The sequence below is a fragment of the Macaca fascicularis genome, chromosome 8 (genome assembly GCF_037993035.2).
Source record: "Macaca fascicularis isolate 582-1 chromosome 8, T2T-MFA8v1.1".
Classification (NCBI taxonomy): domain Eukaryota; kingdom Metazoa; phylum Chordata; class Mammalia; order Primates; family Cercopithecidae; genus Macaca; species Macaca fascicularis.
Window position 1 is genome coordinate 154634610 of NC_088382.1, and position 27232 is coordinate 154661841.

General features: G+C 48.2%; 1 protein-coding gene across 14 annotated transcripts; it reads right to left on the reverse strand.

The window, feature by feature from the left end:
- Positions 1-8720: 8720 nt before the first annotated feature.
- Positions 8721-26896, reverse strand: ZNF16 (zinc finger protein 16). 14 transcript variants are annotated; one of them, XM_073999890.1, is made up of 4 exons: positions 26314-26641; positions 23597-23801; positions 11136-11317; positions 8721-10926 (listed from the first exon to the last, which is right to left on the reverse strand). In XM_073999890.1, the coding sequence occupies exon 4, from the start codon at positions 10865-10867 to the stop codon at positions 9077-9079; it is 1791 nt and encodes a 596-aa protein (XP_073855991.1). In that variant the 5' UTR covers positions 10868-10926; positions 11136-11317; positions 23597-23801; positions 26314-26641; the 3' UTR covers positions 8721-9076. The 14 variants fall into 14 exon arrangements, with proteins under 14 accessions (XP_073855991.1, XP_073855989.1, XP_065376001.1 ...); XM_073999888.1 differs by lacking the exon at positions 11136-11317 and adding an exon at positions 24940-25083; XM_065519929.2 differs by lacking the exon at positions 11136-11317 and adding an exon at positions 24923-25083.
- Positions 26897-27232: the final 336 nt, after the last annotated feature.

Sequence of the window (27232 nt, forward strand, 5' to 3'; positions counted from 1 at the left end):
TTACATTATTTTTCTGTCCATCTAAACTTGCTAAGGATTCTTTCATGTTCCTGCCAAAAATGGTCCTAGAGAGAGCTTAATAGACACTAAGGTTTGGCTTTGGAAGTGGTGTTAAGGGAATGTGTTAAGTGGTGGAATTATGTGTGACACATATTTTCCCTTTTTCAAATTTGCATTTTCTAGAATTACGTTGATTTTAAAATTAAAAAAATGTAAAGTGGGCAAGCCACATTTGAAATCTGGACCGCAACCCTCTCAGGGGCTTCCGTGCAGCATGTGATGTCACCACCTCAGTGCTGCAGTCCTTGGTGGGCCCCAGCCCCTGCATGAGGTGAGAAGGGATCACAGGACAGTTGAGGCAGCACCAGAGTGGGCAGGGGTGGGAGTGGGCACCAGTTCTCACTTGTTCACTGATGTAAGCCTGTTACAGGACCAACAGGTTTGTATGCTGGCTGCACAGTAAAGGCCAATGACACTGAGACAGCAGGGATGCAGCTGAGAGTTTAATTATTGCAGGGCACCAAGTGAGGAGATGGGAGGAGACCCTCAAATCCATCTGGGGTTTTTAAGGGGATCATGGAGGGTGAGGGGCTGGAAAACTGGGGTAGTTGATTGGCCAGGGCAGAGGGGATGACATCACCAGGATGTGGAAACTGCATTCTTTGGTGTGGGCAGCTCCTCGTGGGGTTCTTCAGACCAGCTCAGTCAGTAGTCGTATGGTATGCAGGACCTGAAGGCGTATCTCAAAGGGAAAACTTAGCATTTCATAATGTTCAAGTTGTCATCTATAGAGCAGTTGAAGGGAACTGTAATCTAGGGTCTACGTGACTCCAGGACACAGGCACACACGCCTACGTGGAAGCATGTCGGGGGAAGGCTGACCGAATGATGAATGCTGAATGTGCTGCAAGCTTCGTTTACTTTCATTTCTCCCCTCTTCTTCCCTGACTAATTTGATAAAGTTTATAGGGGCAGTTTCAAGCCCTTTTACAAATACCATTCGGAGTCCTATGCAGTAGCTAGGGCAATGAGTGCGAGGCAGGGGCCACACGGCCGCTGTGGGGAGAAAGGGATGGACCTTTTACGGTGGAAGTTTGGGGGTCAGTACTGAGACTGCCAATCCCAGCAGACAGAATGAGTGTCTTTTCCCTCCACCCTCCCCTCCTTCTTTTTCGTTTCTCTTCTCCTCTCTCCAATTTCTGTTTTGTGATCGTGAAGGCCCAGTTTTTGGTAAGTAATTATATTAAGTACTTATCTAAATAATTAAGGGTCTTTTGAGAAACATAATTAGTCTACTAAGATTTTTTTTTTTTTTTAAAAGAAAAGCCAGGCGCTCACGCCTGTAATCCCAGCACTTCGGGAGGCCGAGGTGGGTGGATCACGAGGTCAGATCAAGACCATCCTGGCTAACACAGTGAAACCCCGTCTCTACTAAAAATGCAAAAAAGTAGCCAGGTGTGGTGGCGGGTGCCTGTAATCTCAACTTCTCGGGAGGCTGAGGCAGGAGAATGGCGTGAACCCGGGAGGCAGAGCTGGCAGTGAGCTGAGATTGTGCCATTGCACTCCAGCCTGGGCGACAGAGCGAGACTCCGTCTCAAAAAAAAAAAGAAAAAAAAAAAGAGGGCTTTCCTATCATCTTCCACATGCCCCAGCCCCCGTTGAACAGAGGCATCTCAGGCCCATGGAGTCAGTAAATATATGACCTAGGCTTTCTCCATCATATGGACTTGGTATTTGTTCCCTGAGAAACACATTTCTGACGACATTACCAAGGTCAAAAGAAAGAAACAAATTGTGGTTGACAGAAATTTCAAGACTCTTTCTCTTTGGAAACATGACGACGTAATGAAATTAAAATTCCCTAGGCTTCGGATGAAGTACCCCAAACATGTCAAGTCTGGCTGGACGCTGGGCAGCACCAGGGACCAGGAGGAGCTGGTCATTTACTTGTCCTAGGCAGCTCCTTCCTGTGACCCCTGCACAGTCCACTGCATCCATCAGTGTGGCCTACCCTGTGCCTCAGCTGCAGTGGGTCTCCTGGTGTCCGTCTCCCAATGGCACTGAGGTGAGGGGAAGGGTGGACTTGCAGGAACAAATGGAGTCAGAAGGGAGCAAACACAGTCAGGAATGCACAGTCTTCTCCACACAGCAGTGATCATATTCGGATGCAAGTCAGGTCATCCTCCTCTGCTCAGAACCCTCCAGGATCTCCCCTTCTCACACAGAGTAAAAGCCAAAGTCTTGGTCATGGCCACAGACCTTCATGACACACCCCAGCACCTCTCTCCCTTGCTCACTCTACTCCTAGCCATGCTGCCCTGCAACACTCCAGGTCTCAGGCCTGGTGTCCCATTAACTATTCTCTCTGCCTGATGCATGAATATCCTTTTATTTTCATTTGACACTCTCTCATGTGCTTTGAGTCACTGCTCAAATGTCATCTCAGTGAGACCTTCCCCATTTAAAACCAAACCCCTCCTGGACCCCACATGGGGTCCCTGTTTTCATGCTGCTTTCCAGCAATCATCACCCCACACAGACCTTGATCCCCCCAGCTTTTGTGCTGTTTTCCAGCAATCGTCACCATTAAGTCATTTTCTCTTCCCACTGGCACGTAAACTCCACAAGGCAGGCACTTATGCCTCTCTTGTTCCTGTTGTATCCTTGCACCTTGGCACCTCATGCCTGGCAGATAGAAAGCATTCAACAAGTATTTACTGGAACAACGAGTAACCAAATCCAGGCTAGAAAGGGAGAAACATGAGGCCAGAGAGGAGCCTGACTGAGGAGGCACATGTCAGCAGATTGGCCAGCACGATGTTGGAAGACTGGGCAGGCGAGTTAGGAAGGTAACAGGGCCATGCTGCTGTTGAAATTCTGGGTGTTGCCTTGGGAAAAAGCGCTGTGGTGGAGGTGATGGTGAGACCTGGGGTCGGGGGAGTCTGCGCAGTCAACACCCTGTGGGTGGGGTGCCGGCCTCTGGGGTGAGCACAGGCTGAAGCCTGTGGGACTGACCTTCCCATCCTCAAGTCGACACTTCCACACTTTCTTCGCTCTTCAAATTTCTCACAACCTCTCCCTCCCCATTTGCAATTGAGGTCTTTGCCTCCTGCATCCTTGAAACCATCCCACCAAACCTACAAACTGAGTAGATTTGCCCCATTTTTCTCCTTTCTTCTTGGAAATGCAGGAGGTATCTGTCTATCCAAGACTAACCCCTTGACCTCTAGGGGATCTTTGTTCCTTCTCCCTCCCTCTCAGCTCCACCAGTCCCCGCCTTTGCTCTCCTTGACTGTGCAGACCTTCCAGTCACCCTCACACATCACCCAGCCTCTGTCCCTCTGTCACCCTCACATGCCACCCAGCCTCTGTCCCTGTCACACCGAGATGGGCCCTGGCAGGACCACCAGCCCTTTCCCTGAAGCCAAGTCTCAACTTCCTCCTCCTCAATGTCTGATGCCATGGCTCCTCCCCTGGTCAGCTCTGTCTCTTCCCTTCAGGTGCCTTTGTTGCTTCTCTTATCCACCAGAATGTTCAAAGCTGGGGAATCTTAGGCCTCTGTCCCAAGTCCTCTAATGATCTTCCCAGGGTAACTCATGCTTTCCCAAAGATGCGTATCTCATTTAAGAAAAATGCTAATGACTCCGAAATTCACATTTCCATCCCAAATCTGTCTTTAAGCTCCAGATTAATAGTGAACTGAGATCTCAACTTCTCTTGTATCTCACAGACACCTCAAGCTTAACATGCCCAAAAGAGAAATCTTGATTTCCACCCACTGGCACTGGCCTGCGGGCCGAGACCCACACCCTGCCGTCCTAGAGGTGACTGAACGGGGTTACCCGCCTGAGGCTGGCCCTGTCAGACTTTCTCCTACAGACCATGAACTGAGGACACAGCAACTTTCACAGACTGGTTCTGTCCCCAGACGTGTGAGGACAAGTGAACTGGAGAGCAGACTGTGGAGCAGCCATTTCCTTGCCACATCTAAAGAAAAAAGAATGAAATGGATGCGGAGGAACAAAGAGCTTGCAGCTGTTCCTGACGGCACTCACCTCCTGTTCCCCATGACAAGAAATGCCCTTCTAACTTATGCTAGTCCAGTGGATGTCTTCATTTGCTACCAAACAAACATGAAGACACCTGCTACTTACATGTGTCTTTTTCTGGGTGAACTGAGATAATGTGGACTAGTTCCCAAATGCTTCCTGTCTGGATTTTGACTGGGGATGCACTGAATTCGCAGAGCGATTTAGGAAAATTTTCATCTTCATGATATTGAGTCTATGGACAAACAAGATAGACTTCAGTATTTATTCATGTCACTCTTTTCCTAATGTCCCTCTGAAGAATTTCATAGTTTAAAAAGGGAGCTCACTTACCTATAAAAAAAGAAAATCAACAAGGATGAGGGAAACCACTAATACGGAACACAACAGAAACAAATACAATGAATTGTTACATGTGAATAACATAGCCACCATGAAAGAGAAAAAAACCAAGACAAAACAAAGACTCAAGTATCTTTTTTATGAAGTATTTTGACTACAGAGCCTCAAATCAAAGTGCAAAAGCCAGTAGACAGATATTGGACCATCAACAGGTTGTTGTTACACAGTGGTTATGGATTAACAATTCAAAAATTACTTTTAGTATATTCCAAGATTGAGAAAATCTATTGTGTAAAAATACTGAGGATAATAGGGATCATATTTTTGTTTTAAAAATTTTTGTTTTAAAAAAAGTATGGAGAGAAGGAAGGCTAGACTGAACCCTGTGGTACTGGACTGGAATTCATGGCACTGGAATAAATTCATGGTTTTAAATACATTGATGGCTATTTAAATTGATACAAGATGGTGTGTTTACATAGAAACACATACATTTATTTCCTAGCTCTCTGCTGAGAAGCCCCAGAAGCAGTGACACCCTCATGACAGTGAGCACACCTAACACCCAGATCTTGTTTTCTAAAAACTATTCTCCACAGAAAGGTACCAGGCTCCTGGGAAAAGAACTTATTCCACAGCTGGTCCTTTACCGTGGGGAAGCCTGGCAGTCACAGTCTTAACCAAGTGATAAAGATCACATCACGTGAAAGGGACCACAAAACCGATCATGGACCTCCTGATATGACACACCAAGGACACATCTCTTCTGTGGTTCCTGGCAAAATCATCAGGAAACACTGGACAAACCCAAGGTAAAGAACAGTCTACAGAGTAACTGCCTCATGCTCTTCAAAGATGGCAACATTTATCTTTGAAAGACAAGAGACTGGCTGGGTGCGGTAGCTCATGCCTGTAGTCCCAGCAATTTGGGAGGCTGAGGCAGGAGGATCACTTAAGGTCAAGAGTTTGAGACCAGCCTGGACAACTTGGTAAAACCTCGTCTCTACTGAAAATCACAAAAAAAAAAAAAAAAAAAAAAAAAAAAAAAAATATTAGCGGGTGCCTGTAGTCCCAGCTACTTGGGAGGCTGAGGCATGAGAATTGCTTGAACCCGAGAGGTGGAGGTTGCAGTGAGCCGAGATCATGCCACTGCACTCCCGCCTGGGCAACAGAGCAAGACTCTGTTTGAAAAAAAGAAAAAAGAGACTAAAGAAGTACTCCAGATGGAAGGACATGACAACTACGTATGGGTGATCTCAGACTGGGTCCTCAGCCAGGAATTTTTTTTTTTTTTTTAAATTTCTATAGGCTAGGTGCGGTGGCTCACGCCTATAATCCCAGCATTTTGGGAGACCAAGGCGGGTGGATCACCTGAGGTCGGGAGTTTGAGACCAGCCTGACCAACATGGAGAAACTCTGTCTCTACTAATAAAAATACAAATTAGCTGGACGAGGTGGTGCATGCCTGTAATCCCAGCCACTTGGGAGGCTGAGACAGGAGAATCACTTGAACTCAGGAGGTGAAGGTTGTAGTGAGCCAAGATTGCACCATTGCACTCCAGCCTGGGCAACCAGAGGAAAACTCTGTCTCAAAAATAAATAAATAAATAAATAAATTCTACAAAGGGCATTACCAGGACAACTGGCAAAACATTAACAAGGTTTATAGATTAGAGCATGTCACCAACACTCACTTTCTGGCCAGGCACAATGGCTCACGTCTATAATCCTAGCACTTTGGCTGGATCACTTGAGGCCAGGAGTTCAAGACGAGCCTGGGCAACATAGGAAGACCCCATCTTTACAAAAACAAAAGTAACCTGCCGGGGGTGATGGCACACACCTGTGGTCCCAGCTATTTGGGAGGCTGAGGTGACAGGACTGCTTGAACCCAGGAGGTTGAGGTACAGTGTGCTGTGATTACACCACTGCACTCCAACCTGGGTGAGCAAGACCCGGCCTCAAAAAAACCCAATTCATTTTCCAACAAATATTATGGTCGTGAAAAAGAACATCCTTGTTCTTAGGAAGCACATGCTGATGTATTTAGGGGTAAGGTGCATCACATCTGCAACTTAGTCTCAGGACAAACGTGTATCTACAGTGAGGGAGAAGATGATGATGACACAGCAAATGTGGCAAAATGCTAACTGGGGAATTTGAGTGAAGATATTTGGGTGTTCTTTGTGGTACTCGTAATACTTTTGTGTGTGAAATTATTTCACAATTTGGCCGGGCGCGGTGGCTCACGCCTGTAATCCCAGCACTTTGGGAGGCCGAGGCGGGCGGATCACAAGGTCAGGAGATCGAGACCACGGTGAAACCCCGTCTCTACTAAAAATACAAAAAATTAGCCGGGCGCGGTTGTGGGCGCCTGTAGTCCCAGCTACTCGGGAGGCTGAGGCAGGAGAATGGCGTGAACCCGGGAGGCGGAGCTTGCAGTGAGCCGAGATTGCGCCACTGCACTCCAGCCTGGGCGACAGAGCGAGACTCCGTCTCAAAAAAAAAAAAAAAAAAAAAGAAATTATTTCACAATTTAAAAACTACAAAAATGTAGCTTATAGTGGACATATAAGGGCATTTATGACTATTCAAAATCTCCTAAAACCTCATGTTTTAGAAGCTCTCTGCAGCCTTTCCAACACAGAAGCCACCATCTACACTTCCTGGCCTCCCTTGCTGCTAGTGGAGAACAAGAATTGGTTTGGGTGGTCAGGTCTGTCCGCACAAGACTCTTAAAGCAGAGTTAAATAGGAAAACTAGACTTCCGCATGCTCACCTACGTCACAGCAGAGCTGTGGGGTTCCTAAGTAGTCAGCAGTTCCCTTGGCAGGGGAGTTCCATGGGATGGTTCTGGATTATTTCCCGGAAGCTTGGACTCCAGTCTATTTCTTCAGCTCTCTTAGTGCTTCTGTGAGATACTAATTTTCAGTTAATGTTAGTAATGCCTAGCAGAGATTGCCAAGGACTAGGTACAGGTTTAAAATACTTTACATGGCCAGGCGTGGTGGCTCACACCTGTAATCCCAGCACTTTGGGAGGCCGAGGCAGGTGGATCATGAGGTCAAGAGATCGAGACCAGCCTGGCCAACATGGTAAAATCCTGTCTCTACTAAAAATACAAAAATTAGCTGGGCGTGGTGGCGGATGCCTGTAGTCCCAGCTACTTGGGAGGCTGAGGCAGGAGAATCGCTTGAACCCGGGAGGTGGAGGTTGCAGTGAGCTGAGATCGCGCCATTGCACTCCAGCCTGGGTGACATAGCAAAACTCCATCTCAAAAAATAAAATAAAAATAATAAAATACTTTACACATACCATTTCAATCTTCATAAAACTCTTAACTGCAGTAAGAACTCAGGTCAACACTTAGGTCTTGCATCTCTCCAGAGGGCGTACAGTGTGTTGGGGAGTGGTAAGGAGAATGAAGGTTCTGGGGCTGTGGGAACTGTGCAGGAATCACCCATCTGCACACAGTCAGCCACTCCACAGTACAGACTAGTCCCTTGGTCACAAAACACATTTCAACTCCTGCAAGAACTCTTGAGTCCTGAGAGTCAACTGAGGTCACAGGGAGCATCCTAAGGCAGGATGTGCAAACTTTCCTATCAAGGACCAGAAAGAAATACTTTGGCTTTGTGCACCATATGGAATCTACCACAAGTGCTCGATTCTGTGGTGCAGAAGCTGCCACAGCTCTCTGTAAACAAATGGGCACAGCTGTGTTCCAACAAAACTTTTATCTACTAAAACAGATCAGCGCTAGGTTTTTCATGAAACTGTGTCCTGACACCCCCAGACCCACTGGCTAGCAGGGAGGGGCCGCTCAGCATCTGGGCTTTCTCCTTGTTCAGGGAACAGGAGCACAGCTCTGAGAACTAAGGATGGGGGTGAGTGAGCTGGGTCCTCAAGGCAGGGCACTTACTAGGTGGAAAAAACAGCTTGCAAGCTCTTGGGCATGAAAATGAGGTGCATGGAGAGAGCTTCCTCTGTGGCCCAGAAGTCAGAAGCTGGAACAGCCTCATGGAACTGTGCAGCAGCCCAGAACAGGACATGGGGGCCTGAGTCACAGCAGACCAGTGAGAGGAGAAAGATGACCTCAGATTGCAGATCTGTATAAAGAAAAGTGGGGTGGCGGGGGAGCCTTGGGTTCAAGTTTTGGAACGGAGGGACAAAGAAGGGCAGGGAATTGGTGATGAGTAGGTACCACTTCTGGGGAAGATGACAGAGCAATCAGACCTGAAAAACTTGACTTACTCAAAATATCAATTACAGCCAGTGACAAAGAATTCACCCCACACAATGAATTACCAATCAAAAAAACTACTATGGTTATCTCAAACCAAATGTCACTTTACTTTTTTGGTAACTTTTGATTACAATAATAAACTCTATTCATGAATATGTAGCCTCCATAATCTTCTCCCTTGTAACAAACGTGCAGTCTGTTCACAAGCTGTAAAAACAAACCCAAACTCAAGACATCACAAGAGGCAAGAGCAGTGGCAGTGAGAAGGGAGCCCGTAAAGGATGTTTCAAAGGAGGGTCCCAGGCCATGTGGCCACTGGATGTGGGGCAGTGAGCTGAGTGCAGGCTTTCGGTCTGGGAAGTGGCAGAGGCTGAGACAATGGCCAAAGTGGAGCTGGAGAGGAGACTATGCTCAATTTCACTCCTGCCAGCCCAACAGGCTACTCCCTGGTGTGAATCAACTGGTGTTTGATCAACTTTGATCGCTGGCTGAAGGCTTTCCCACAAGCAGCGCAGTCGTAGGGCTTCACCCCAGTGTGGATCCTCTGGTGCTGGATGAGGACGGAACGCTGGCTGAAGGCTTTCCCACACTCACTGCATTTGTAGGGGCGCTCGCCAGTGTGGATTATCTGATGCTGAATGAGGTGTGAGCTCTGGCTGAAGCCCTTACCGCATTCAACGCAGGTGTAGGGTTTTTCCCCAGTATGAACTTTCTGGTGGTGAATGAGATTGGAGCTTCGGTTGAAGGCTTTGCCACACTGGCTACACTCATGGGGCTTCAGCCCATTATGAATCCTCTGATGCTGAATGAGGGTTGAGCTCTGGCTGAAGGTTTTTCCACATTCAGTACATTCATAGGGCTTCTCTCCAGTGTGGACTCGCTGGTGAAGGATGAGGTTGGAGCTGCGACCAAAGGTCTTCCCACACTCGTGGCACTCATAGGGCTTGTCACCTGTGTGCACGCCCTGGTGTTGAATGAGGGCTGAGCTGTGGCTGAAGGCCTTCCCACAGACACTGCATCTGTACGGCTTCTCTCCTGTGTGGATTATCTGGTGCTTCCGGAGCACTGAGCTGTAACTAAAGGCTTTTCCGCACACAGTACACACGTGAGGCTTTTCTCCAGTGTGAATTCTCCGGTGTTGAATAAGGCTGGAGCTCTGACTAAATGCTTTCCCGCAGTCGCTGCACTTATAGGGTTTCTCTCCAGTGTGAACCCTGTGGTGTTTAATGAGGTTGGAGACCCGACTGAAGGGCTTGCCACAATCATTACACTCGTAAGGCTTCTCTCCAGTGTGGACCCTCTGGTGCTTCCTCAGGTGTGCGCTCTGGCTGAAGGCTTTCCCGCACTCGCCACACTCAAAAGGCTTCTCTCCTGTGTGAGTTCTGTGGTGTTTGATGAGGTTTGAACTTCGCCTGAAGGCCTTCCCACACTCACTGCACACGTATGGCTTCTCCCCAGAATGGATTCTTTGATGTTGGATGAGGTTTGAGCTCCGCCTGAAAGCCTTCCCACATTCATTGCATTCATAGGGCTTCTCACTCATGTGAGACTTTTGGTGCTTTTTAAGGCTTGAGTTCTGGCTGAAGGCTTTTCCACATTCGTTACACATATAAGGCCTCTCACTGCTGTGGTGACTCTGATGCCTAGAAAAGTCTGAGCACCCTCGGAGGGCTTTCCCACATTCGCTGCACTGGCAGGCTTTCTCACTCATATGAGATCGATGACAGCTTTTAAGAACTGAGTTCTGGCTGAAGGTTTTCCCACAACCATTGCACATAAAGGAAGCCTCTCCAATGTGGAATATTTGATGCTGAATAAGGTCAGGATTTCCTTGGAAGGTTTTCCCACATTCATTACATATGAGTGGACTTTCAGCTGTGGGAACCCCCTCGTGACCAGTTAGGTCCACGCAGTGCTGGAAACTTTGGCCATCCATGTCATACGGATGTGGCCTCTCTTCTGTAGGGATTTCCTGACATGACATCAGGTTTGGGCTCAGACTGAAGCAACTGTCAAAACCATTACAGGCCAGATCTTTCTCCTCTAAGGCGCCCCTAAGGAGCCCCAGGGCCGCTGGTGTGAAGTCCCCCTCCTGGGAGAGGGACTGTGGCAGCCTCCTGCCTTCAGAGACTCCCCAGTCTCTTTCTGATGCATCATCACACAGATCTCCAAGCTCGGGCACCTGGGAAACACCAGCACAGTGTTCTGATATTTCTGTCTGTGATTCCATATCTTCATGAACGTCTTCCTTGTGAAGAAACTCCTTGTCTTCAGTCCTGGTGTTGCAATCTGAAACAATAAATAGAATATCACTTGGAAGGCAGTGCTGCAACAGAAGCAGGAACGCAGACAGCCAGAGTTGCACCCACTAACTGTGGAGGAGGCAAGGGGAGCAGGGGACCCTCCAGGGTGGCAGTCCAGATCAGAGGGCATCAGGGAGGAGTGGGAGGAGTGCTGGATGACAAGGCTGCATGGGGCTGCAGATGAGTACCACTGACCTGCCCTCCCCGCGACTCCACATCTCAGCAAACGTTACTGCAGTCTGCCTTCTGGCTCAGGCCAAAATCCTGGGTGCCCCTTGACTCCCCTCTTCTTCGACACCCACACCAAACCACTGGCAAGTCCCGTCGGCTCTACCTTGGAATGCAGCCCAAATCCAGGTGCTTCTCACCTCTCCCACCTGTACCAGAAAAACACCTCACACCACTCCTCACACTGTTACATATTTTACCCTTTTTTCTCTCCACACTGCCAGGTGTGAGCCTTACCAGCCTATCTCTAGTTCTCTCAGTGCACACTAATGGCACTGAGCTTGGTCTTAGGAGACACTAGAGTAGAGAGAGACCCCATTGCACACAGAGAAGAAACCCAGCTGGCTCTCAGAGCCTGGCAAGTCGAGTCGCATGGAGGCATCATTCAACCACTCCGGTGTGGCAGGGACCTGTGTGGAACGTCAGATTCCATCCTGTTCAACAGAGGACCCTTTAGAGACTGCTGTGTCCTGTCAAAGCCACCTGCACATCTGAAAACCTGCAATTCTGACTGGTGTTTGCTGGATGACTTCTGGCCCAGTAACAATGTGCATCATCGTTCTGCAGACAGAAATGCACACACAGCTCTGTGTCTGCCAGAAAAGGCTTCAGCATCTCCCTCTCCCCTCTTCATACCTGCAGAACAAAGAAACCTTCATGTCCCTGTGTCCCTTACTCAAATGAAGATGTCGAGAGTCTCTCATTCAAACTGACATCCCAGGCCACACTGCCACCTGGATGCTGAGTGGCTTCCCCGGCCCCCAACCTCCCTTCCTGCCCACAGCCTGGTGGCATCAGACCTAGCACCATCATGCACTCAAACCTCCTCTCAGTGCCTCCTGGGCCTGTGTGGCCCAGGCCCTCCTAGACCCCACCTCTACCTCTGCTCCTGCTATTCTCTTAGCAGGGCAGATGTGTCCACCTTTGGGTCTGCTCTGCCCAGAGCACTCTCCACATGGCCCTCGTGCTACCCGCTTCCCTTGCACAGGCCTCGCTAGAGAGCCCTTCCCTGATCATAAATGCCACCACCCCACCTACTTTCCTCACCCCCACCCTGGCTGTCACCCACAGCCTGGATCACTCCCTGATACAGGACTGCATCCCCCAAAGTGGAGGACCTCTGGTCTAGCTGTAGTCCATAGTGCTGAATGGGTGTGAAGGATGCCCCTCCCTGTCTGGGACTTTCAGAATTTGCCATAACAGCTTCCAGTCTGGAATTGTCTGTTCCCAAGGAGCTGTGGTGTCAATGCAGACCCAATCTGGCCCAGCCCTCACCATGACCCTCCTGGGACTTGCCCCTCTGCCCACTGCACCCACGTGTCTCCTGGTGACACTTCATGTTGGGTCACCTGACACCTGAGGTGCAGACACATCATGCTGTGCCGCTTTCAGCCAGAACACGCGCTTGCAGCTCCCTGCTTCCTGGAGACTGGGATCAGGCCTCTCCTCTCCTACAGAGCTGCCCTACGTGCCAGCACACAGATGTGGGTGCCTTTACCACCCTGCTGTCCCTTGGCAGGCCTGCTGTTATACACTCCACATGGGCTGCAGGGGCTCCCCCATATCCCCCACGAGCTTCAGTTCTCCCTGTCAGAAGCCCCAGCCGTGGCTCCAGGGGGTGTCTGGGAAACGTGGCATCTACATGCTGCTGGGCTCCCAGGAACAATGAGGAATGGGGGCTGCTGGGACAGGTGAGGTCTGGACAGAACTCTTCAGCCCTGACAGGGATGTCCTGGGACTCGCTGTCCAGCTATCCTCCGCCCCTGCCAAGACCCTGACTTGGGAGACCCTTGCCCTCTTCTGGCTGTGTGGAGAAGTGACCCAAGGAAGGACGAAGAAGGCTGTGGCAACAACACAGACAGGAGTCAGGAAGGTATTTCTGTGAAGGGTCGGAGAGGAGCTGTGTCAGGTGTTAACGGCTCTGTGATCTCTGTCATATGGTCTTTCTTGTTCCTGAGGTTAAAAAACACCTCAAAACCATTTTTAGCTTGCAGGACATAAAAACCAGCCCACTAGCTGGATTTGGTGACCTCTGGCTGAGATGAGATGTCACTGGTGTGGAACAGGAGATGGTGACTATGAGGAACAGGTTGTCTAGCCTGAGCCACTGTTTACATAGATCAAAGTCTTTTATTGAGACAGGAACTAAAGGTGAATTCTGTAGGTGAGAATGGTGAGAGATCACTTTTTGGACTGACTAAATTCAATATAATTCTTCTCTGTAATATAGAAACTGTGGGGAAAATGAGTTCCTCTACAGAAAAGAAATATAAAATAAAAAAATTTCATTTTCCTTTCAGAATTTTTTTTTTTTTTTTTTTTTTTTGGTGAGACAGAGTTTGGCTCTTATAGCCCAGGCAGAAGTGCAATGGCACCATCTCAGCTCATTGCAACCTCTGCCTCCTGGGTTCAAGTGATTCTCCTGCCTCAGCCTCCCACGTAGCTGGAATTACAGGGATACACCACCACGCCTGGCTAAATTTGTTTGTATTTTTAGCACACATGGGGTTTCCGCATGTTGGTCAGGCTGGTCTTGAACTCCCGACCTCAGGTGATCTGCCTGCCTCAGCGTCCCAAAGTGCTGGGATTACAGGCGTGAGCTATCGTGCCTGGCCAAAGAAAATCTTTTTAAAAAGTCAGTAAACTTTGGGCTTAAAGGTGAAGAAAAAGATTTGAAAGCAAATACAGTTGCTTGCACTGTACTCTTGACACCCAACTGGAGAAAAGGACAAGAGCTCTGAGCCCTTCCAGAACAAAACACACCTTTTGTGAAGAGAAAACATCTTTATGATTAAAGGCTTTTACGATGAGCGGGATAATTACTCGAGTCGTAAACCACGTCTGTGTGGGCGCCGTGCGTGGCTGTGATAAACCACGTCTGTGTGGGTGCCATGTGTGGCTGTGATGAACCATGCCTGTGTGGGCGCCGTGGGTGGCTGTGATAAACCACGCCTGTGTGGGTGCTGTGTGTGGCTGCTGTGCATGGCTGGGATAAACCACGCCTGCGTGGGCGCCGTGGGTGGCTGTGACAATCCACGCCTGCGTGGGCGCCGTGGGTGGCTGTGACAATCCACGCCTGCGTGGGCGCCGTGGGTGGCTGTGACAATCCACGCCTGCGTGGGCGCCGTGCGTGGCTGTGACAATCCACGCCTGCGTGGGCGCCGTGCGTGGCTGTGACAATCCACGCCTGCGTGGGCGCCGTGCGTGGCTGTGACAAGCCACGCCTGCGTGGGCGCCGTGCGTGGCTGTGATAAACCACGCCTGCGTGGGCGCCATGTGTGGCTGTGATGCGCCAGTGGCTGCACCACATCCTCCCTCAGTGCCTCGGCTGGGCTGTATGTTGAACAATCCCCAGAGGCACCTCACACACAGATGAGGGGCTCCTTACTTCTTCACCTCCTACAGCAAGTTGTTTTCATTTGATTTAAAAATTTACTGAGGTGAAATTAACGTAGCATAAAATCATTCTAAAACGAACAATTCAGTGGCATCTAGTACACCTACAATGTTATGCAACCACTACCTCTATTTTCAAAACATTCCCATCACTCCAAAGTAAAACCTGTTACCCATTAAGCAGTTTATCCCCATCTTCCTCTCCCTCCAGCCCCTGGCAACCACCAATCTGTATTGTCTCTACGAATTTACCTATTCTGAATATTTCATACAAATGGAATTACATAGTATGTGACCTTTTGCGTCTGGCTTCTTTCACTTCGCACGTTTTAGAGGTTCATCTGCGTGTAGCATGTACAGTACTTTCTTTTCGTGGCTAAATTATACTCATTTGCATGTAGACACCACAATTAATCATTCATCCATTGACAGACATTTGGGCTGTTTCTACCTTTCGGCTATCATGAATACTACTGCAGTGAACATAATATACATGTACTTGTTTGAGTACATGTCTTCAATTATTTTGAGTATGTATCTAGTAGTAGTACCATGTTCAAACTTTTGAGGAACCACCAAATTATTTTTCAGAGTAGTTATGCCATTTTACATTTCGGCCAGCAATGTATGAGAATACCAATTTCTCCACATTCTGTTGAATATCCTTTATCTTTTAGTTTTTTAATTACACACATCCTAGTGAATGTAAAATAGTAATCTCATTATGGTTTTGATCTGCATTTATCTAATGACTAACGATATTAAGCACCTTTTCTTTTGCTTATTAGCCATTCGCATAGTTCTTTGGAGAAATGTCTATTCAAGTTCTTTGCCTTTTATTTATTTATTTATGAGATGGAGTCTTGCTCTGTCACCCAGGCTGGAGTGCAGTGGCATGATCTCGGCTCACTGCAACCTCCGCCTCCCGAATAGCTGGGATTACGTGTGCATGCCACCACTCCCGGCTAAGTTCTGTATTTTTAGTAGAGACAGTGTTTCACCATGTTGGTCAGGATGGCCTTGAACTCCTGACCTCAAGTGATCCACCCGACTCGGCCTCCTGAAGTGCTGGGATTACAGGTGAGCGCCACCATTCCCAGGCCGTTTTTAAATTGGGTTGTGTTTTGTTGTTGATTTGTAAGACTTCTTTATATATTCTACATACTACACCCTTATCAAAAATATGATTTGCAGATTTCCTCCCATTCTGCAGGATGCTTTTTTCACTTTCTTTCCTTTTTTTTTTTTTTTTTTTGAGACAGAGTCTTGCTCTGTCACCCAGGCTGGAGTACACTGGTGCGATCTTGGCTCACTGCAACCTCTGCCTCCTGGGTTTAAGTGAGAGCCTCCAGAGTAGCTGGAACTACAGGCGTGTGCCACCATGCCCAGCTAATTTTCATATTTTTAGTAGAGATGGGGTTTCGCCATATTGGCCAGGCTGGTCTCAAACTCCTGACATCAGGTATCTGCCTGCCTTGGCCTCCCAAAATGCTGGGATTACAGGCGTGAGCCACCACACCTGGCTTCCTTTTGCTTTCTTGATAATGTTTTGATACTCAAGTTTTAAATTTTGATGAAGTCCAATTTATTTATTTTTTTCTTTTGTTGCTCATGCTTTGGTGCCATATCTAGGAATCCACTGCCAAATCCAAGATTGGGAAGATTTACCCCTACACTTTCTTCTAAGAATTTTAGAGTTGTTAGCTCTTACATTTAGGTTGTTGTTCTATTTGGAGTTAATTTTTGTATATGGCATAAGGTGGGGGTTAAACTTCACTCCTTTTTTGAGACAGAGTCTTGCTTTGCTGTTCAAGCTGGAGTGCAGTGGTGATCACAGCTGACTGTAGCCTTGAGCTGTTGGGCTTAAGAGATCCTCCTGCCTCAGCACCCCTGGAGTACGCACCACCACACCTGGCTAATTTTTTTGTATTTTTTTTGTAGAGAGAGTCTTGCTATGTTGCCCAGGCTGGTCTCAAACTCCTGGTCTCAAGAGATCCTCTCACCTTGGACTCCCAAATTGCTGGGATTACAGGCATAAGCCACCACATCTGGCTCCAACTTCATTCTTTTACATTTGGATATCTACTTGTCCCAGCACCATTTGCAGAAGGGCTATCTTTTCTCATTAATTGAAAGGTCTTGGTACCCTTGTTGAAAATCCACCTGCCACATATGTATGGGTTTATTTCTGGACTCAATTCCATTCCACTAGTTTGTATGTCTATCTTTGTGCCAGTACCACATTGTTTTGATTACTGCAGCTTTGTAGCAAGTTTTGAAAGTGAAAAGTCTAAGTCCTCTTTGTTATTTTTCAGGATTGTTTTGGCTACCCAGGGCTCTTTGTAACTTCATATGAATTTGAGGATCGTCTTTTCTGTTTCTGCAAAAAAAAGCCATTGCAATTTTGATAGGAATTGCATTGAATCTGTAGAACACTCTAGGTAGTTTTGACAATATTGTCTTCCAATTCACGAACACAAGATGCCTTCCATTTATTTGTGATTTCTTTAATTCCTTTCCATAACGTTTTGCAGTTTTCAGTGAACAAGTCTTAACTCTCCTTAGTCAAATTTAGTCCTAGGCTTTAATTTTTCCTATTTATGCTATTGTATATGGAATTGCTTTCTTAATTTCCTTTTCACACTGTTCATGGCTGGTATACAGAAACAACTGATTTTGTGTGTTGATCAGTTGCTGCAACTTTGCTGAATTTGTTATAGCTCTAGTAGCTCTTTTGTGGATTCTTTGGGATTTCATATATATGGAGTCACATGGAAAAAGAATTTTACTTCATTTCCCAACTGGATGCGTTTTATTTCTTTTTCTTGACTAATTGCTCTGGTTAGAACTTGCAGTACAAGGCTACATAGTGGCATGTGTGTCTTGTTCCCGGCCTTAGGGGAAAAGTTTTGTTCTTCACTACTGTGTATGATGTCAGCTTGAGGGTTTTCACAAATGCCCTTTATCATGTTCAGGTGGTCCCCTTCTATTACAAGTTTTATGAATGCTTTTTTTTTTTTTTTTTTTTGAGACGGAGTCTCGCTCTGTCACCCAGGCTGGAGTGCGGTGGCCGGATCTCAGCTCACTGCAAGCTCCGCCTCCCGGGTTCACGCCATTCTCCTGCCTCAGCCTCCCGAGTAGCTGGGACTACAGGCGCCCGCCACCTCGCCCGGCTAGTTTTTTGTATTTTTTTTAGTAGAGACGGGGTTTCACCGTGTTAGCCAGGATGGTCTCCATCTCCTGACCTCGTGATCCGCCCGTCTCGGCCTCCCAAAGTGCTGGGATTACAGGCGTGAGCCACCGCGCCCGGCGCTTTTTTTTTTTTTTAAATTATGAAAGCGTTAGATTTTGTCAAATGTTTTGTTTGCATAAATTGAGATGATCAGTTTTTCTCCTTCATTCTATTAACGTGATGAATTACAACACTAGGTTTTCTTATGTCGAACCACCCTCATCCTGGGTTAAATCCCACTTGGTCACGAGGCATAATACCCTTAATATGCTATTGGATTCAGTTTTCTGTTTATTTGTTGGGAGTTTTACATCTCTAGCCATAAAGGATATTGGTTTGTAATTTTCTTATCTTCAAGCCATATCTTCATCTGGCTTTGGAATCAGTGTAATGTTGACCTTATAGAATTAGGAAGTGTTTTCTCCTCCTTTGGAAGACTTTGTGAGGGTCTGGTATTAATTCATTAAATTCACCTTTAAATCCATTGTGGGCCAGGTGTGGTGGCTCACGTCTGTAATCCTAGCACTCTGGGAGGCCGAGGTGGGTGGACCGCCTGAGCTCAGGAGTTTGAGACCAGCCTGGGGAACACGGTCTCTACCAAAAATACAAAAAATTAGCTGGGCATGGTGGTGCATGCCTGTAATCCCAGCTACTCAGGAGGTTGAGACAGGAGAATCACTTGAACCCGGGAGGCAGAGGCTGCAGTGAACTGAGATCGTGCCACTGCATCCCAGCCTGAGGAACAGAGTGAGACTCCGTCTCAAAAAAAAAAAAAAAAAAAAAAAAAAAAAAAAAAAAAGCCATTGTGATCCTGGACTTTATTTTATTGGGAGTTTTTATTCTGTCTAGATGTTCTATCCATTTTTCAAAGTGGAGTACTGAAGTCTCTATTACTATAGAGCTATTTCTCCCTTCCAACCTGTCTGTCTGTTTCAGACAGTTTGGCGCTCTTTTTTGATGTCCATCTGCTTATAATTGCCGTATCTTCTTGATGACTCTATTCTTTTACAAATATACACTCTTTCTTTGTTGTCTATTGTATCTAATATTAGTATAGTCACCCCAGCTCTTTTTGGTTATTCTCTGCATGGAATATTTTTTCCACCTTTCACTTTAAACTTATTATGTCTTTGAATCTAAAGCCTCTTGTGGCATATAGTTGGACCGTACTTTCTTACACATTCTGTCAATATTTGCCTTTTGACTGGAGACTTCACATGTAATTACTCAAAAGGAAGGACTTCTGCCATTTTATGTTTTTGATAAATCTTTTCCCTTTTTGTTCCTCAATTCCTCTACTGCTGTATTCCTACGTATTACCTTTTTTGGACTGTACCATTTTAATTCTTGCCTTACTTCTTGTGTCCATTTTTTTTTTTGAGACAGTCTCGCTCTGTCACCCAGGCTGGAGTGCAGTGGCACGGTCTCGGCTTACTGCAACCTCCGCCTCCTGGGTTCAAGGGATTCTCCTGCCTCAGCCTCCTAAGTAGCTGGGACTACAGGTGGGTGCCATCGCACCCAGCTAATTTTTTGTATTTTTAGTAGAGGTGGGGTTTTACTGTGTTAGCTAGGATGGTCTTGATCTTCTGAACTCATGATCTGCCCACCCTGGCCTCCCAAAGTTCTGGGATTACAGGCGTGAGCCACTGTACCTGGTCTCTTGTGTCCATTTTTAAGATTTTTTTTTTTTTTTTTGAGACAGTGTCTCACTCTGTCGCCCAGGCTGGAGTGCAGTGGTGCAATCTCGGCTCACTGCAAGCTCCGCCTCCCGGGTTCATGCCATTCTCCTGCCTCAGCCTCTCGAGTAGCTGGGACTATAGGCACCCGCCACTATGCCCAGCTAACTTTTTTGTATTTTTAGTAGAGATGGGTTTTCACTGTGTTAGCCAGGATGGTCTTGATCTCCTGACCTCGTGATCTACCTGCCTCGGCCTCCCAAAGTGCTGAGATTACAGGCATGAGCCACCATGCCCGGCCCATTTTTAAGATTTTTTTTGAGGTGGAGTTTTGCTCTGTCACCCAGGCTGGAGTGCAGTGGCACAATCTCATGCCTCTGCCTGGGTTCAACCTCTGCCTCCTGGGTTCCAGTGATTCTCCTGCCTAGTCTCCTGAGTAGCTGGAATTACAGGTGTCCACCACCATGCCTGGCTAATTTTTGTATTTTTAGTAGAGACGGGGTTTTGCCATGTTGGCCAGGCTGGTCTTGAACTCCTGACCTCAGGTGATCCGTCTGCCTTGGCCTCCCAAAGTGCTGGGACTACAGGTGTGAGCCACTGTGTCAAGCCCATTTTTAAGATATTTTCTTAGTGATTACCATGATGATTGCACTGAACGTTCTAACATCCTAAAACAATTTAGACCAGTTAAGCCTCAGTAACATACAAAATCTCTGCTTCTCTACAAATGTTACCCCCACTTATGCTGTCATCACAGATTACATCTTTATATATAGTGGGGTAAAAAACATAGACTTATGATGCTGACCTTTTATGCATTTGTCCTTTAGATCACTTAGGAAATATGTATTGGCAAAAACCACAATTAATTTTGCACCAACCTAATACAAAATGTACTTAGAAACCAAAATACAAGGATACTAACTTTTATACTTACCCATGTAGTTACCTTTACTGGAGGTCTTTATTTTTGTATGGCTTTGAGTCCCTGTCTAGTGTTCTTTCATTTCAACCTTTAGGACTCCCTTTAAAAGCATTTCTTGTAGGGCAGCCTATTTGTAACAAGCTTCCTCAGCTTTTATCTATCTGGATATGTTTTAATTTCTCCTTCACTTTGAAGAATAATTTTGCCAGATAACAGAATTCTTAGTTAACAGGGTTTTTCCCCCCTCTTAGCAGTTTAAGCCATCCCAGTGCCTTCTGACCTCTGGGTTCTGATAAAAAACTGGCTAGAAATCTTACCCAGAATCCCTTGTTCAGGATAGGGCTCCTCGCTTGCTGTTTTCAAGATTCCTTGTATTTCAACAATTTGATTAGAAAGAGACCTGGTGCGGATCTCTTTAAATCTACTCAGTTTGTTGAACTTCTTGCATGTGTAGACATGCCTTTCATCACATTTGGGATACTCTGTCATTATTTCTTCAAATATTTTTTCCATCCCCTTCTCCATTCTTTTCCTTCTTGAACATCCCTACTATATATGTTGGTCTACTTGATGGTGTCCCATGGTCCATTAAGTTCACTTTTCTTTTTTCTTTTTTTTGACACGGAGTCTCGCTCTGTCACCCAGGCTGGGGTACAATGGCACGATTTCGGCTCAATGCAATCTCCGCCTCCCGGGTTCAAGTGATTCTCCTGCCTCAGCCTCCAGAGTAGCTGGGACTACAGGCGCGTGCACCACGCCTGGCTGATTTTTTTTTTTTTTTTTTTTGAGACGGAGTCTTGCTCTGTGCCCCAGGCTGGAGTGCAGTGGCGCGATCTCGGCTCACTGCAAGCTCCGCCCCCCCGGGTTCACGCCATTCTCCTGCCTCAGCCTCCCGAGTAGCTGGGACTACAGGCGCCTGCCACCTCGCCCGGCTAATTTTCTTGTATTTTTAGTAGAGACGGGGTTTCACCGTGTTAGCCAGGATGGTCTCGATCTCCTGACCTCGTGATCCGCCCGTCTCGGCCTCCCAAAGTGCTAGGATTACAGGCTTGAGCCACCGCGCCCGGCCTGATTTTTGTATTTTTAGTAGAGACGGGGTTTCCCCATGTTGGCCAAGATGCTCTCGATCTCCTGACTTCAAGTGATCTGCTTGCCTTGGCCTCCCAAAGTGCTAGGATTACACGGGTGAGCCACCGTGCCCAGCCATGAAGTTCACTTTTCTTAGATCTTTTTTTTCTCCTCAGACTGATTTCAATTGTTCTGTCTTCAAGTTTGCCAATTTTTCTGCCTGCTCAAATCTACTACTGAAACCCTCTAGCAAAATTTCCACTTCATTTTTTAGTTCCAGACTTTTTATGTTTCTTTTACAATTGCATTTCTTATTGATATATTCATTTTGTTCACACATCATTTTCCTGGTTCTTTTTTCTTGAGACGGAGTCTCGCTCTGTCCCCCAGGATGGAGTGCAGTGGCGCAATCTTGGCTTACTGCAATCTCCACCTCCCGGGTTCACACCATTGTCCTGCCTCAGGCTCCAGAGTAGTTGGGACTACAGGTGCCTGCCACCACACCCAACTAATTTTTTGTATTTTTAGTAAAGACGGGGTTTCACCATGTTGGCCAGGATGGTCTCGATCTCCTGACCTCATGATCTCCCGCCTCGGCCTCCCAAAGTGCTGGGATTACAGGCGTGAGCCACTGCGTTCAGCCTAGTTCTCTATGGTTTCTTTTACCTCTCTGAGCATATTTGAAGCAGTTGATTTAAAGTTTTTGTCTAGTTAAGTACAATGTCTGTGCTTTCTCCAGGACACTTTGTGGCAGCTTACTTTTTTCCTTTGAATGGGACATATTTTCTTGCTTTGTTATATGCTTCATGATTTTTGCTTTGTTAAAAACTGCACAACTGAATATGAAAATGTGGTATCCCTCCCCTAGGCTTTGCTGTTTTTGATTGTTGAAGACTAGAGTCACATGCTCATTTAGTGACTTTTCCAAACTATTTTGCAAAGACTATTCTTTGTCGAGCACAGTCACTCAAGTCTTTTTCTTTAGCTTGTGTTCAACTAGTGTTTTGACAGAGATTTCTTTGAATATCAACAGAAAAATAAAAACAAAACACTTCTCCCAGTCTTTGTGTCGGGGTACTTTTTAAAAACTGTTTACAACTCTGAGTTGACTGCCTTCACTGAGCCTAGAGATTAGCCAGAGTTCTCGAGAAAGCTTATGGTCTTAAGGTCTTTTCTGAACACACATCCAGTCCTGGGCATGCATGTGACTTCCTGGATTCCCCAAAATATATGGGTGCTTTTTTTAAAAAATTTATTATTTTTTTTCTGAGACAGAGCCTCACTCCAGTTGCCCAGGCTAGAGTGCAGTGGCATGATCTCAGATCACTGCAACCCCCGCCTACCACGTTTAAGCAATTCTTGTGCTTCAGCCTCCCAAGTAGCTGGGATTACAGGTATGTGCCACCACACCTGGCTAATTTTTGTACTTTTAGTAGAGACAGGGTTTTGCCATGTTGGCCAGGCTGGTCTTGAACTCCTGGCCTCAAGCAATCCTCCCACCTCGGCCTCCCAAATTGCTGGGATTACAGGCGCGAGTCATCACACCCGGCCTTTCTCAATTTTTAGTAGAGACAGGGTCCTGCCATGCTATACTGGCTGGTCCTCAACTCCTGGCCTCATACGATCCTCCTACCTTGGCCTCTCAAAGTGCTCAGATCGTAGGTATGAGCCACCACACCCACTCCAAGGCTGCTTTTGAATGCCTTTATCTCCCCACAAGAAACTCCTCAGCTTTTCTTCCTAGGCTTTAGATGGCCAACTAAATGGGTAACCACAGTACAAAGGCCTGGACCAGAGGAGAGTCCTGAGGGGATGGGGTTGCCACTAGCCTGGCTGTTGAACTGGGAAGGGGTCAGGACTACAGGGCAAATCAAAGGACCCTGGTAGCCATCATGTCATACTTCTTTGTGTCAAGTGGGGAAATCACAGTTCTGCTCAAGGTGCCAGGGGCCAGGCCAGGTCAACTTCCTTGCTGACATCCAGCCTTGGCTCCTTGAGTCAGAGTACCCCCCTCACCCTCCCCACCTGTGATGACACAGATGACACAAATGCCTCCTAGGGGTAAGCACACGGTTCCATGGACATCACTTCCTCAGAATAAGGGCACCAGGGGGAACTGTTCTTAAAGTACCTGGCTGCTGATAGTGAGGGCAGATGGCTTCCAGCTCAGTATCACTACAGCAGGGGGGACCACAGGCTGCAGATCCAGGGTGGGTCGCAGCAGGAGCATCATTCACAGGGGCCTGGGCTGCAGGGGTCCAAGGGGATGGTCCTGGAGCTGAGAGCTCCATCTCTGCCTCCTCACGGCGAGTTCTGAGGCTGGGCATGACTAGGACCTGAAGACCAGCAAGAAAACAGGTGAGTATACAGACAGGCTAGCTCTAGGGATTCATCCTCCCATCAGGCCGGGGTCTCTTCCTCCACCCCTGCAGCCCAAGACCTGAAGAGGGCCTGGTGCTGCCTGGTCTCAGGGGCTGATGCTATGTTCCCTGATCCTGGACCCAAAAAGAGGGAGTCAGCCACGGAGACACAGACTCACAAGCCAGGGCCACAGCTACAAAGGGGCAAGATTCTGACCCTACGGCAAAGTTGGGTAACGGTGCCCAGGCCTACCATGATAGGAGGGCAGCCCCCATAGGGCCTGTATCCTGCTGTGGGCCTGGGTCCTGCTGTGGGCCTGTGTCTTGCTGTGGGGCCTGTATCCTGCTGTGGGCCTGTGTCCTGCTCTGGGCCTGGGTCCTGCTGTGGGCCACACCCTGCAGTGGGCCTATATCCTGCTGTGGGCCTGTGTCCTGTTGGGCCTGTGTCCTGCTGTGGGCCTGTGTCCCGCAGTGGGCCTCTACTCTGCTGTGGGGCTGTGTCCTGCTGTGGGCCAGTGTCCTGCTGTGGGCCTGTGTCCTGCTGTGGGCCTGTGTCCTTCTGTGGCCACTCTTATCACTCCTTGTTGCTGGCATTCAAAATGCTCTGAAGCTGGGCACGCTAGACCCACCTAGAGTGGGAGAACAGCAGCTCCAAAGGTTGAGCAGCCAGGGGCAGCCTGTGCTGCAGCCCCACATGTCACCATTATGTGTCAACGCCTGCCAACCCTAGTGGTCAATTCTGTCTTTGAGTTGCACCATCCTGGAAGCCTCCTCACCAGGTGTTCCCATCTTTACTTGCCTGGGACGTTCTCCCACTGCACCACCTACTACCTTCTAGTCTCTCATTCCCCATTTCATGTTGGCACCTCAGTGTGCACTTCTGCACTGACACCAACTTCCTTGGTGATTACGTCCTGTCTTGAGGCATCAACATCCTTGTTAAGACTCACAAACCTGGGCTCATCTCCAGTCCTAACTATGAAGACAGGACACTCCCATGTGGAGGCATGACGGGCTCCTCACATGGACCAGGTTACTGAATCTCCCTACCCCCTCGCCATACCCTGCCCGGGTGCCCACTGGGAGCACTGACATACCTCAGCCCTTCACTCACAAGTACTGACACTGACTCCTCTGTTCTTCATGAGCACCAGCTGAGAGTGAGGGTGTGATCAAGGGGATCTGCAAAGGAGATCTTAAGAAAGGAGGCAGAAGGATGGTGCAGGGAGTCAAGGTGATGGTAGGTGTCACCCATAAGCTATGTGGGAAAGAAAGAAGGGCTGGGTGATGCTCCTGGACTCAGATCACCATCAAGGAGGAATGCACAACTAGTGGTCTGGGTGAAAAGGTCAGAGGACAAGTGTAGGGAAAAACTTGAGGGAGAAGGCAAGGAGATACGAACAGAGCTCACAGGGATGGTCACTACGGACAGATGGTAAGGGAGCTTGGCTGCCAGATGAAGGTGAAGCACTGGTCACATTTCCATGACGGGAGAGACAAAACTAACACAAGATTAACTTGGCAGGGTGTTCAGAAGAATGGTGGGAGATGAGATTCAAAGCAGTTACAGCACCAGAAACAGAGGAGACATAGGTGATGGGGTTGACAAGGCCCTCAGTGACTGCATCTGCCTGCCCTTACAGTGCTGATGCCCAGTTTCCTCGAGGGAAACCTCTCCCAATCCAAGGGGAGATGTAATAATCTGCAATATTTATTTAGTTCATTTTATTTAAAAATATTTTAAAGTCTCATTTTTTTCTGAATAGGGGCATAGTCACCTCAAAATTTAAAAGGTAAAAAGAATTTATAGTGAAAAATCCCCCAAAGATCCACTCAGTTTCCCTTGTTTCTAGTGTACCGTTCCAGATTAATCTAGGTTTACACAGCAAATATATACACATACGTTTGCCTTTAAATGATAAACTACACCCAACTATGCTATGGCTTCACACCTTATTTTTCTCACTTCATTATGCGTGGAATCTTGCTTACCAGGACACAGAATAAACGCCCCCCTCTCCCCCAGGTCCATATCCCAATCCCTGGAACTTGTGCTTATGTTACACTACATACCAAAAGGGACTTTGCAGAGGGAATTAAGGTTATGGACGTGAATTACCCTGGTGGACCCAATCTAATCAGATGAGCCCTTAAAAGCCTGAGAAGGATCTGAGGGCCACGTGGAAGGACCTCGGAGAGCTAAGGGCCACTCAGGCCGGCAGCCAGCACTTCTGAGGACCAACCCCAACAAACACAGATTCGGCCAACAGCCTGAACAAGCTTGGAAGCGGAGTCTCCTGGCTAAAGGCTAAGACCGCCCGAGCAGTCAGACAACTGGAAGAGCCAGCCGCCACCCTCCCACAGCAAGCAGCCACAGGATGGGCCCTGGCCGATCCCTCAGCACCTTGCCCCTTGGGGGAGAACGGGCCCAAACTCTCCACCCTTCCCAGAGTATCTCCTCCACACGCAGAGCGACTCCACTACTGACTGGGCCTCCCAGGCAGGACATCTGAGGCCGAAACCCCGTTTCTCCCCCAGCTCTGCTCTGTGCATCTCCGACTTCGCATCGAACACCAGGAACCGCGAGCCCACCACGTCTCCCACGCGCAGGGAACCACCGCATCGCACGGCTGCCCCGTCGCTCCGCCCGAGCTCGAACGGCGGCATCGATACGCAAGAACGCCGCCAGCCTGCGGGCAGAGTCCTAGCTCGGCCCCCCGCCGCGACCTTACCGCGGGCTCTCCCCGGAGACCCCCCTCCCGGAGGCCGTCCCCAGAGGCTCCGACCTCCAGCCCAGGCCAAGCGGCCCCCGCCCCACCCCCCCGGCGCTCCCACAACCCCCCGCGCGGCTCCGCCCCCGCCCGGGGGTCCCTGTCTCGCCGCCCGCCCCGTCTGAGCCCTGAGAGGCCCCTGGGCCCCCCCAACCACGGGGGCATCAGGGACAACCGGTGCGGGGTCCGAGGCGTGGAGCTTCACGGAACTAACTCACCTCAACAGGTCGCGCTTGGAAGGCAGGCACCACCGCGGCACGAACGCCTCTCAGTCAGCGCCGGCTGACCCCCGGAAGTCCCGCCCCTATTTCCGGCCCGCCGCTCGGTCTGTCTGGGACAGCGTAGCCACTCTAGACGTTGGGAGGCCGGGGCGACTCTGTGGTTCAGCCCCATTCCTGGTCCCGCTAACCCTGAGCCAGGGACCCTTCTGTTCCCCTTTTTTTCAGAGTGCACCCGTGCACTGGACAAGGCGGCAATTGAAGAAAAGGGGACACTATTAGAAATGCAGAGATAATGAGATATACTGTTTAGTGGGAGATTTTAGTACACAGGCCCCCAGAATCGGAACAGATTGTAGTTTGAGAAAAACCTAAGGATACATTTTTTGGAAGAAATGAATCATTCAATCAGTAAGTG

Bases quoted from the DNA above. Each gene is read 5' to 3' on its own strand.
- ZNF16 (XM_045398956.3), bottom strand. From the start codon at position 26,448: ATGCGGTGGTTCCCTGCGCGTGGGAGACGTGGTGGGCTCGCGGTTCCT. The intron at 23,802-26,229 runs GTGCTGAGGGAT...GCTGGTCTTCAG, and splicing joins GTTCTCCCCCAAGGGGCAAG to GTCCTAGTCATGCCCAGCCT. The intron at 10,927-23,596 runs GTACTTTAAGAA...TTATTGTTTCAG, and splicing joins CCCTCACTATCAGCAGCCAG to ATTGCAACACCAGGACTGAA.